General features: G+C 43.6%; 1 protein-coding gene across 1 annotated transcript in view; it reads left to right on the forward strand.

Annotated features, from left to right (window-relative positions):
* Positions 1 to 4,990: 4,990 nt before the first annotated feature.
* LOC109920520 overlaps positions 4,991 to 12,840 on the forward strand; it is a 210,432-nt gene continuing 202,582 nt past the window's right edge. The window contains exon 1 of the mRNA XM_048602008.1: positions 4,991 to 5,670. Within this exon, the coding sequence (XP_048457965.1) occupies positions 5,604 to 5,670 (67 nt within the window). The 5' untranslated portion in view covers positions 4,991 to 5,603. The remainder of the gene's footprint in view (positions 5,671 to 12,840) is intronic.

Here is a 12,840-nt window from a genome sequence, read left to right on the forward strand (position 1 = left end):
AATCAAATATAGACCACATCAAATTGCACAGTACATTAAGGTTAGTAAATTAGTTAATCAGGTGGGTTTTTAACAGTAATCAATGATGATTTTAGAATCTCCATTAATGGAACTTTTTTTAAAATTTCAGATTTATTAATTAAATTTAAATTTTACTGGCTGCCACGATGGGATTTAAACTCATGTCCTCAGAGCATTATTAATGCGGGCTTCTGAATTAGTGGCCCAGTGTCATTATCTATCTCCCGACAGTGGGTACAAGAAAGATCCTAAAACACCTTGCAGAGAAGAACAAGACATTTGCTGATATCCTAACCAACATGCTAATTCGAGAGACAATGGCAGATTTGTAATGTCACTGAACTCACAATCCAGGCTTATGTTCTGGAGACATAGGTTCAAATCTCACCTTGGCAGCTTGTAGAACTTAAGTTTGATTAGTAAACCAGCAACAGAAAACAATTGTCAGCTGACTGGGCCATTTATTATGTCTGTGAGTCACTCATTGTATTACATATGACTTCACAGATCCTGCCAGCCCTGCTGAGCTTTTCCAGTAATTTCTGTTTTTGTTTGACAGGGATGGTTCCTCAGGGAGGGCAGTCAAATCCCAGCTGTACAAGGTGGAAAGGAAGAGTTTGGTCGGCACGGTGGCTCAGTGGATAACACTACTGCCTCACAACACCAGGAACCCGGGTTTGATTCCAGCCTCGGGCGACTGTCTGTGTGGAGTTTGCACATTCTCCCTGTGTCTGCGCAGGTTTCCTCTGGGTGCTCTGGTTTCCTCCCACAAACTAAAGATGTGAAGGTTAGGTGGATTGGCCATGCTAAATTGCCATAGTGCCCAGGGATGTTTAGGTTAGGTGGGTTAGACATGGGAAATGCAGGGGAATGGGTCTGGGTGGGATGCGCTTCGGTGGGGACGGTGTGGATTTGTTGGGCCAAATGGCCTGTTTCCACACTCTAGGGATGCTATGATAGTTATAGTGGTAAGAGAGTCAATAATATTAGATATAGGCAGAATGTTCTGCAGGTGCAGACTGAGTTCAGAGTGGTGTGTTGCCTCACTGGGGCCTGGGTCAAGGATGTCATTGAACAGACATAAGGAATTCTGAAGTTGGACAGTAAACAGTCAGAAGTTAGTCGTCTCAGCTCCAGAACATCTCTGCAGGAGTTCCTCATGGTAGTGTCCAAGGACCACCCATCTTCAGCTGCTTCATCAATGATTTTTCCTCCATCGTAAGGTCAGATGAGAGGATGTTCACTGATGATTAAACAATGTTCAGCACCATTTAGGACTCCTCAGATACTGAACTGGATCAGGACAATATGCAGGCTTAGGCTGAAAAATAACAAGTTACATTCGTGCCGCACTAATGCGAGGCAATGACCCTTGCCAATAAGAGACAATCAAACCACTGCCCCTTGATATTCAATGGTGTTACCATCACTGAATTCCCCATTATCATTAACCAGTTACCATTAACCAGAAACTTGACTGGATCGGTCACATAAGCACTGTGGCTACAAACACAAGTCAGAGACTAGGAATACTGCAGTGAGTAACTTACCTCCTGATTCCCCAAAGCCTATCTCCAATCTACAAGGCACATATTAGGAATGCAATGGAATACTCCCCACTTGTCTGGATAGGTGTAGCTCCAACAACACTCAAGAAGCTTGACACCATCCAGGACAAAGCAGCCCGCTTGATTGCCACTACATCCACAAGCATCCACTCCCTCTACCACCGACACTCAGTAGCAGCAGTGTGTACTATCTACAAGACGCTCTGCAGAAATTCACCAAAGCTCCTCAGACAGCACCTTCCAAACTCACAACCACTTTGACCTAGAAGGACAAGGGCAGTAGGTCCATGGGAACACCACCAGCTTCAAGTTCCCCTCCAAGCCACTCACCATCCTGGCTTGGAAATACATCGCTGTTCCTTCACTGTCACTGGGCCCAAATCCTCGAATTCCCTCCCTTAGGGTATTGTGGGTCTGCCTTCAGCATGTGGACTGCAGCAGTTGAAGAAGCAGCTCACCACTATTTCTTCAGAGCACACACAATTGGTAATAAATGCTGGCCCAGCCAGTAACGCCTATTTCCCATGAGTCAATAAAAGGAAACATTGATGCCTATAAGAGGGTTGTGGTCATGCAACAAGAATTTAGAGAGCTGTGCAGCTGATTGAAAAGCAGGACATCAAAGGCTATAATCTCCTGCTCCCACGTACTAGTGAATATAGGATTAGACGGTCAGAGCAGATGAATGAGGGGCTGAAGAGGTGGTGCAAAAGGGACATCTTTAGATTTCTGGATCACTGGATCCATTTCTGGGGAACGTGGCACTGTAAAACTCTGATGGGGTTGTACTGGACAGCAATGGAACCAACTTCCATGCGGAGTGGAAGAGTTGCTAGTGCTGTTGGTCAGGATTTAAACTAATGTGGTTGGGGAGTGGGATACAGAGTGGATGTACAAAGTGGGTGATGCACAGACCAATGTAAAAGAAAAGCCAAGTCAGTCTAGGAGGCAGATTGTGTTTCGTCAACAAGAGCAACAAAAACAGAAGTGGGAAAACTCAGTAGGTCTGGCAGCGTCTGTGAAGAGAAATAGGGGTTAATGTTTTGGGTCCAGTGACCCCTCCTCAGAACTGGTTGGGCAAGCCAACAGGCCCAGATGAGGTGTCTGGGAATATCAGGCCTGGGAATATCAGGTTTAACCTGGTGTGGAGTCTTCTCCCCAGTGTATGTTCTCAATCTGGCCGAGGTCTTGTGCAAACTTCAGGGTTGGGGTCCCAAGCAAATCTTGTTACAGACAGATTCCACAACCACAGATACAGCTGTCCTGGTATCGAACTCCAAAGGAACTGGGTGACCATTTAACCAAGCATTAATTTTAATTGGTTCCGATTTGGATGTCATTAAGCAATTTAATTATTCCAACTCATATTTGGAGGAATTCCCAGGGTGAGCACCCTCCTGGGAATTTTCTTTCTCAAGTCAGGCCTTGTAGGACTCCTTTGCTGTCTCGAGTCACATACCAGTAACAACTACAATGACTTGCTAGTCCCGATCCTGAAGAACTTTTTAGCCACTTGGCCGAGGCACAGCTTTGTTGTGGGGTTCTGCTGTGGGTTGGCCTATGGTCCCTCTGCTCAGGACATGCCCTGCGTGAGGCTTTGCAATTGCCTACACTCAAGTGGTGTTTCCCAAGCTCATTTGGACAGGTGAGGGAGTCCAGTTCCATTGGGATGCCCTGCCGCTCCTATGCTCCACTTGCTGCATTTTCTACTGGCAAAGCTATTTGTCGTGCCTGTTTGAAATCTAGTTGGGCTTCAGCTAGCAGGCCCTTCTGCATTATCACGTCATTAATCCCACCCTTATTGCCACTGAAATAACTGCACAGAGGCTGGTACCCAGGCACAAAGTCACGCTTTTATTTACATGTGCACAGCACACTGCCTGTGGCCAACCAGCTCAGAGCCAGTCCTCTCTCACTTACAGGAGGCGTGTGGCTGGCATTGTTTGTCCTGCTGCCGTTTCAGGCACGTTGACAGATTTTGAAGGCGCCTAGGCAGTTGGATAAAGTGGTCAGGAAGGCATATGGCATACTTGCCACTGTTAGTCGAGGGTATGAATACAAAAGCAAGGAGGTTATGATGGAGCTGTGTATAATGTTAGCCAGGCCCCAGCTGGAGTATCGTGTGAAGCTCTGGTCATCACACCACAGAAAGGATGTGATTGCATTAGAGACAGTGCAGAGGAGATTCACCTGGATGTTGCCTGGGCTGGAGCGACTCAGGTATGAAAAGAGATAGATAGGCCGGAGTTGTTTTCCTGAGAGTAAAGAAGGTTGAGGGAGCAGGGGATTGAAATGTGCAAAATTTTGAGGGGCATACGTATGGTTGACAGGAAGAAACATTTCCCTTAGTCAAGGGATCAATAACCAGTGACAGTAGATTTAAGGTGAAGGGCAAGAAGTTTAGAAAAGATTTAATGAAGATTTTTTTCTTTCACCCAGAGGATAGTAGGTATCTGGAATTCATTGCTTAAGATGGTAGTGGTGGCAGGAACCATCACAACATTTAAGAAGTATTTAAATGATGATGCTTGAAGCAACATAGCATACACAGGTTAAGTATTAGAAAATGGGACTAGAGTAGATAGGCACTTGATGACCAAAATAGACGCAGTGGGCCAAAGGGACTCGCCCTGAGCTGTAACACTTTGTGACGTTTTGACATCAAAGTGTGTTATGTCATCTGTGAGAACTGTATGAATACAAATTTTTTAAACCATGAAACCACATAAAGGTAAAAAAACACTACCGTTCTATTCTCCACCCCAAAATTCTCTTATTTCCCAAACAGGAAGGAAATTCTAACATTCAGGGTGGGCAATCAATGTTGGCCAATACAACGAAGCTCACATCCCATGAATGAGTAAAATAAATCGTATTTGTTCCTAAGAATGCATCAACAGGATGTGTGTGTTTTTCCTGAAGTTTTCACTTCTAATTAAGAAATGTAATTAATTAGATCTTGCCACAGTTTTCTTTCCCAGCTGTTAACTGAGAGAAAGAAAATTAATTCATATTACACAAGGTTAATTTAAAGACTTGGCAGTGGTTTTGAGAGTGGGGGTGGGGGTGGGGGTGGTTGGTCCCACTATAACTACTTTTTAGATTGGAATTGGGAGAAAAATTGGTGCTTTTACTGCAAGATAACACAATCCCACTTAATCTGAAACTAAATAAACATTCTACTTTTTAATATCCTCCAGAACTTTTAATATAAACACTAAAAATGATAAACCCAACTCTCAAACTAGTGCAAAAAGAGCCAGATGCAAATCGAAACCATTTGCTGCCTGTGTGACGTCAAATTTTCATTATTATTGTTTTCCCAAAAGCCACATGCTTTATAATCACCGTGCCCTTCCCTTGTTTATAATGTCACAGGCAATGACTTGCAGATGTTGGGTACGGGGCTGGCTCGACTCTAAGTAAGATCCAAAAGGAATGAACCAGCAACTTAATACAAAATCCTGACAGCAGCAAAACAAGTAACGCAGTGTGGCGGGTACTCTATTCTCTAAGGTAGCTGCTCAGTCTGTCAGGCATTGATATAGACAGCTCAAATGGGCCCTGATTGTGAAGCCTACATTTTAAAACTACAGAATATCCTGTTTTCTTCACCCTGATCAGCTGATTAGTCAGAGACTGTCAAACTTCCTGTCAAAACAATTAACTGTCTCAGCTGGGGTTTTCTTTCTTGACGAATGCCTCCAATCTTTTTTTTTTTGTTTTGGTTTTGAATGACAGTGTTAACATAGATTAGAGTTTGCTATATCATTCTCCCTCACACCACCCCCGTCCCCAACTCCTCAACACCTTCCCTCCTCCCCACCTCACTCCAACCCGCCCGCAGGATTGGAAAGCCCTGCTGCTTTTCTGGCTTTGTGCCCTACAGCAGTGCTTCCAGGGTGGGATCTGGCTCAACTCAGTTTACAGAAGAGACTTTTCAACAAAAAAAAAAGAGACAAAACATTTCGAAACACGCCAAGCACTCAAGAGCAGGGGAGAGAAGTGTCAAGAATGGAGAAGAGAAATGGAACTCAGGACACCACTAGTAGCAGCACTGAGCTACCAGTGACAATTCCAGGTATTTTTCTATTATTGCATTACTCTGTATATATTTGCTATTCTATTTTGCTTTCAACGAGTGACTGCACTCAAACTACTCAGGAAAGTTTCACCAGCGTATCACACAGGCTAGGAACAGTTGTGAGCTTGTTTCAGAGATAACAAGAACTGCAGATGCTGGAGAATCTGTGATAACAAGGTGTAGAACTGGATGAACACAGCAGGCCAAGCAGCATCAGAGGAGCAGGCTTGGCCTGCTGTGTTCATCCAGCTCTACACCGTGTTATCACAGTTGTGAGCTTGAATTGTTGTCAGTACAATTGGCAGTTAACATTGGAGGTGTGGGAACAAATGCCTCTGTACCAGGGAAGAGATAGTTGCTATGCAATGCTTTCACCTCAAAGCTTCTGTGTTGAACGCCCCTTCAAGTGAAAATTGGTCTATCATGAACTAACCTACCTGTATTTTATATCACTGGCACAGTGATGGAGTACCTCGCCTCTGGAAGTCCCTTCCCAAAACTGTCATCGCTCTCTGTTACTTTATGTCACAAGTTAGGATCCACTGTATCGACCACCATGTTGATCACCCATTCTAATGTGCCGTTACGTCGTGTGGTATTTTGCCCAATTATGTACCTGTGAAAAGCCTTGAGATGCCTTACTGAATTAGAAGTGCTATACAAATGAATATCATTGCTGTAGCCCCAGAGGGGGGCTGACTCTTAATGATCTGTACCTCAGCATAGGGTAAACAGGAAGAGGGAGTGCGGAGGGTTAGAGGAAATTGCCAAGGTAATAAAAAGAGTAAATAAAACTATTTCAAAGGCAGGTTTTATCTGTAGTTTGTCCCTAAGATCATTACACAGAGTTGTAGTTAACATGCAATGACTCAACAGGTTTATAAAATAATATGCTGACTCAGTGTGATAGGCAGTTTCAGAAAATTAGGTGTGACTTCTGTGAAGATTAATTAAAATGTAAACTGTTGTCAATTGGCAGTGAAAAATGAACAGAGTTTCTTCACAACTGATATACCCACAGAACAACGAAGGGAACGGTTTTTGTCAAAGACTGTTGGCATATACAGGACATGATCACGTAAATCACATGGAAATGTCTCTGAGTTAATTACAACTTCTTCCAGTTGCTCCCTCAATTCTGAAGATTCTTTTCCACCGTCATCTTTCAATCTGTATACGTTTATCTCATTATTCAGTTTATTAGATTGTTTTGTATCGTCAGAGGTGGCAATCAGTCATTAATAAATATGATTGTCTACTTAGGAAATTCCGTCTCACTGGTCTTGGATTCTTTTCTGGCTGATGATCCCAATCGTAAAGCTGCATTCGTCTAGGTAGATGCCTTGTGAGAGACATATTTTAATGTGGCAATATTGTTGCACATCAGCTGAGATAGGACCTTTGACAGAAAGTAAATCCCATTCAGTGACCAGGAAACCTCGACAACTCTATCTTATTCTCTCATGGAGTGTGGGCGTCGTTGGCTGGGCCAGCATTTATTGTCCATTCCTGATTACCCTTGTGAAGGTGGTGTTGAGCTGTCTTCTTGAACCGCTGCAGTCCACGTTCTGTGGGTAGCCATGCAATGCCATTCGGGAGTGATTTCCAGGATTTTGACCCAACGACAGTGAAGCAACGACAATATATTTCCAAGTCAGGATGGTGAGTGGCTTGGAAGGGAAATTGCAAGGGGTAGTGTTCCCATATATCTGCTTTCCTTGTCCTTCTGGATGGAAGTGGTTTTGGGTTTGGAAGATGCTGTCTGAGGTTCACTGGTGAATTTCTGCAGTGCATCTTGTAGATAGTACACACTGTTGCCACTGAGCATCGGTGGTGGAGGGTGTGAATGCTTGTGGATGTAGTGCTAATCAAATGTGCTGCTTTGTCCTGGATGGTATCAAACATCTTGTGTTGTTGGAGCTGTATTCAACCAGGCAAATGGGGACTATTCCATCACTGTCCTGACTTGTGCCTTGTAGGTGGTGGACAGGTTCTGGGGAGTCAGGAAGTAAGTTACTTTCTGCTGTCTTCCTAGCCTCTGACCTGGTTTTGTAGACACTGTATTTACGTGTTGAGTCCAGGTGAGTTTCTAGTCAATGGTAAACTCCTGGATGTTGATAGCGGGGATTCAGTGATGGTAATGTCGTTGAATGCCAAAGGACAGTGGTTAGGTTATGTCCTATTGGAGATGGTCATTGCCTGGTATTTTTGTGGTGCGAATGTTTTTTTTGCACTTGTCAGCCCAAGCCTGAATATTCTCCAGGTCTGCTGCATTTGAACATGGACTGCTGCAGTATCTGAGGAGTCGCGGATGATACTCAACACTGACTGGGGATTTCCCAACAGCTGCAGCCCTCATCTGCTGTCACAGACATTAATATCACACAAGTATCTTCCACCTGGATCACCATTAAGGACTTGTTTTGGATTGTGCTTTGCCTGTCTCCTTCCTTCAGACCTTGCTATCATGGGTGACACTGCCAGGAGTTGAGAATTCCTGACAGCGTCACTCTTGGGATCAACGGAACATTCAAGCCAATCCACCACAGCAAGGTAGCAAGGGTTACTTTGTGTATTAGATTGAAAAAGATATAAGTTTCCAACATGGAAACAGTCCAATTGGCCCATGCTCCGTGTAAATCTCCTTCATCCAACACTTCATCTAATCGCATTAACAAGGTCTCCTGAGCTTGCTTCTTATGTGTTTATCTAGCGATGGCCTTGTGGTAATATTACTGGACTGTTAATCCAGAGGCCCAGGTAATGTTCTAGGGACCCAGGTTCGAATCCTGTCATGGCAGATGGTGGAATTTGAATTCACTAAATATCTGGAATTAAGCATCTAATGATGACCACGAATACAATTGTTGGAAAGACCAGTCTGGTTCCTTTAGGGAAGGAAACTGCCATCCTTACCTGGTCTGGCCTACATGTGACTCCAAACCCTCAGCAATGTGATTGACTCTTAACTGCCCTCTGGGATGGCCTGTGAATGAATTTTAAGAAAAACTCCTTGCTGTAGTGAGTCCTATATTTTAACCATTCTGGGGTTAAAATAAATTCCTGAATTTCCCCACTGAATTTATTATTGTCTAACTATGGCCTGTATTCTGGTTTCGCCCACAAGTGGAAACTTGTTCTTTGTGTTGACTTGACCAAACTCTTCCGTTATCTTAAAGATCACTATCAGGTTACCCTTCGGTCTTCTAAAAGCAGAATACTGGAGGTGCTGGAAATATGAGATAAGAACAGAGAAACTAGTCAAGTGTGGCAGCATCTGTGGACAATGAGAGACGGAATCAACATTTTGAGTCCAGAATGTGGCTTCAGTTCTGAGCTACCCTGGTACGTCTTGTCTCCCTTGTCAATATGTCCATCAGTCTTCTATGTTCTAGAGAAGAAAGCCTCAAGCCTGTTCACTTTTTCCTCATGATGTTATCCTTGCAAATCTCCTTAAATGAATTACATTTCTAGTTAAGTGAAATAATGTATGATTCTTGACAGTCTTGATCACATCTTCACCTTCAATAAACTTTCCACAGAACCAAGCTTTTCGGTTTCATGCAACGATTTGAGCAGACTGCTCATACAACACAAAACCGACAGGATCCTGTGTCAGTGGAAGATGTTTCCACTAGTAGGAGAGACTAGGGACCAGATTGCACAACCTCAGAGGGAAGGGACAACCCTCTAGAACTGAGAAATTTCTTCAACCAGAGGGTGGTTACTGTGTAGAACTCATTGCTGCAGAGGGCTGTGGAGGCGATGTTATTGAGTGTATTTAAGACAGAGATAAGCTCATGATTAGTAAGTGAATAAAGGGTTATGGGAAGAAGGCAGGAGAATGGGATTGAGGAACATATCAGCCACGATCGAATGGCAGAGCAGACTCGATTGGCTGAATGGCCTAATTCTGCTCCTGTATCTTATAGTCTAAGTGCTTCCTTTTGTATGACTCATTCAGCCAAGGTCTTGCATTCGAGTGGACTTCCTAAAGAGTTCATTACATTCGAGGAGTTTCTTAGCCAACACTAGCCCCTAAAGCAAATCCAGCAGAAATTGATTGAACAAACATATAAATTAGGAGCAGGAGTAGGCCAGTCAGCCCTTGAGCCTGTTTTGCCATTCATCATGATCATGGCTGATCTAACTCAACTCCATTTCCCCTCCTACCCCCAATACCCTTTGACTCCCTTATCCATTAAGAATCTAACTCCATCTTAGAAATATTCAATGGCTCATGTCTTCCAGACTCTGGGAAAACAGTTTACAGAGAGAAAATAATACCCCTCATTTTTAAACTGTGTACTCTGGTTCTAATCTCTCCTGAAAGAAGAAATTTTAGGGCAGCAAGGTGGCATGGCACGGTGGCTCAGTGGTTAGCGCTGCTGCCTCACAGTGCCAGGGACCTGGGTTCGATTCCACCCTCGGGCGATTGTCTGTGTGGAGTCTGCACATTCTCCCCATGTCTGCGTGGGTTTCCTCCGGGTGCTCCGGTTTCCTCCCATAGTCCAAAGGTGTGCGGATTAGGTGGATTGGCCATGATAAACTGCCCGTAGTGTTCAGGGTGGTGTAGATTATGTGGGATGGGTCTGGGTGGGATGACCTGAGGGTCAGTGTGGACTTGTTGGGCTGAAGGGCCTGTTTCCACACTGTAGGGATTCTATGAATTGCGCTATGAAAAAACTTCCTTTCAGCGTCCACCTTATCAGGTCCCCTCAGATTCTTATGAATTTCAATAAGATCACTTCTCTCTCTTCTAAACTCCAATGGATTCAAGCCCAACATGTCCAGCCCTTTCTCATAATATAACTCCTCGCAGGAAGCAGTCAAGTGAACTTTCTCTGAACTGCATTTAAAGAAATACATATAGAAAAGAAAACTGTACTCCAGATGTGATCTCACCAAGGTCTTGTACAGCTGTAGCAAAACATCCAGACTTTTGAATTCCATTCCTTATTACTTGATGAATCTGCATACTAATGTTGTGATTCATACACTGGGATACCTGGATTCCTCCGTAGATCAGAATTCTGGAATCTCCCTACATAGTATGCTGCTCACTTTTATGCTTCCTGCCAAAGTGGAAGAGTGATCATTGATAATATTGTCAGCCTGGTACTCAGTTAAATTTGGCTGGTGAAATGCAGAAGGATCTTAACACTAGATTGAGTCCTCAAGACTCCTAGTGGCACCAGCAGGATAAAAGGCAGCGGGGAACCATGAACAGGATGGATGTGGGTCCCATGGGTGACAGCAACCTGGATTACCTTTGGTTGCCCCCTGTTTCTGCAGTTCCATCTTCGGTGGAACCAAATAGGGGTCCACACTGCACATTGTCTGATTATTACCCACTAAAACAATGACAGAGTCCTCTTAACAGCACAGGGCCAAGATTTCCAAAAGAAAAAGGGGATCTATCCCGCATCCATTAGAATCCATTAGAAACTTTGGAAACTCAAAACAGAGATGGTTGCATTGCTAGTGATAAAGGGACATTAAGGTTACCAACCCAAGATTATATAATATGTACACACACACACACACAATATAAATATATATGTCTGTATATTCATGCTGGATGAAGGTAATAAGCATCAGCCCCATTTGGTTTACCTGTATACTTCTCATCAATTGCTAGATTAGAGTTGGGATGACATGTTTTGATGAAGGCCTGTGTAGCTGTCCTTTCTAATTAATGAGTCATATCTACAGGAGAATGATGTGCCAGATTCAAAAGCAATTAATTTAAATCTGCAAAGAAAAGGATAATAACAAGGATTGTTATTAATTCACAAATTGCTCGACTGGTTCACTGTGGACTACGGGATGCAAATGAGCTCCAGTTTCAACATTCCAGGGGTAGCACATATGGGTGTTGGGTGAGGGCTTCACCAAGATCCTGTCTGTTAGCAAACAACCTACAAACTCTCCCGGTCTACACACGTGTGTGAGGAAGGACCACACTGGTTCAGTTTATATTAGGTATTGAGTGATCAATATTCAGCAGGGATTCAGTGAACTGCAGGAGAGGAAGAAGGAAATGAGATAAAACAGATAAAAGTAAAAGTATAAAGGACAAAATCAAAGTAAATTGGGGCGACATGGTAGCACAGTGGCTAGCACTGCTGTCTCACAGCGCCAAGGACCTGGGTTCGATTCCAGCCTTGGGTGACTGTCTGTATGGAGTTTGCACATTCTTACTGCGTCTATGCGGTTTCTGTCAGGTGCTCTGGTTTCCTCCCACAGTCTAAAGATGTTCAGGTTAGGTGGATTGGCCATGCTAAATAGCCTAGGGTGTCCAGGGATGTGTGGGTTAGTGGATGAGCCATGGTAAATGCAGGATTACAAGGATCGGGTGGGGGCCTGGGTCTGAATGGGATGCTCCTTGGAGAGTTGGTGCAGACACAATAGACTGAATGGCCTCTTTCTACACTGTAGGGATTCAATTGAAATATTCCACTGAGTTTGTGAAGATATTTGACAGATGAAGCTATGAAAAATTACAGGCTGTAATTTTTATGTAAGATCACTTGGCAAACCAAGGATATGATCAAATGAATTACCTTGAAATTGCCAGTTCTGAAAAAGAGTCATACTGGACTAAAAAACCTAATACAGTCTCTGTCTCCACAGATGCTGCTGGATCTGTTGAGTTTCTCCAGCATTGCCTTAGTTTCAGCTATCCAGCATCAACAGTACTTTGCTTTTTTTGATGACTGATTTATTCTTGTCTCATGTACCGCGATGTAGTGAAAAGTGTTGTTTTTTGTGCTCTACAGGCAGATCGTACCATACAATGTGCACCAGGGTAGCAGAACAGAGTGTAGAATAGTGTTACAGTCACAGAAAAGGTGCATAAAAAGAGATATCAGAATTAATATTTGAGAAGTCTGTGCAAAAGTCTGATAAGAGTGGGGAAGAAGCTGTCATTGAATCTATTCATACTTGTATTCAAACTTTATATCTTCGGGTGGTTGTGGGATCTTGTGTTCAGAATGACCACTAACTGGGTGGCACATTGGAATCACTGCACTGCAAAGTGATCGATTGGCTGTCAAGAGCTCTCTTTCCTTTGGTGAAGGTTAGATTAATCACGCCTGTGAAGTTGAATTATTGCTGCCCTACTGTATTTAGCCAATGTTGGGGGTCAGGCAGTTCAGATGG

This window comes from Rhincodon typus, chromosome 10, assembly GCF_021869965.1.
Source record: "Rhincodon typus isolate 14 chromosome 10, sRhiTyp1.1, whole genome shotgun sequence".
Classification (NCBI taxonomy): domain Eukaryota; kingdom Metazoa; phylum Chordata; class Chondrichthyes; order Orectolobiformes; family Rhincodontidae; genus Rhincodon; species Rhincodon typus.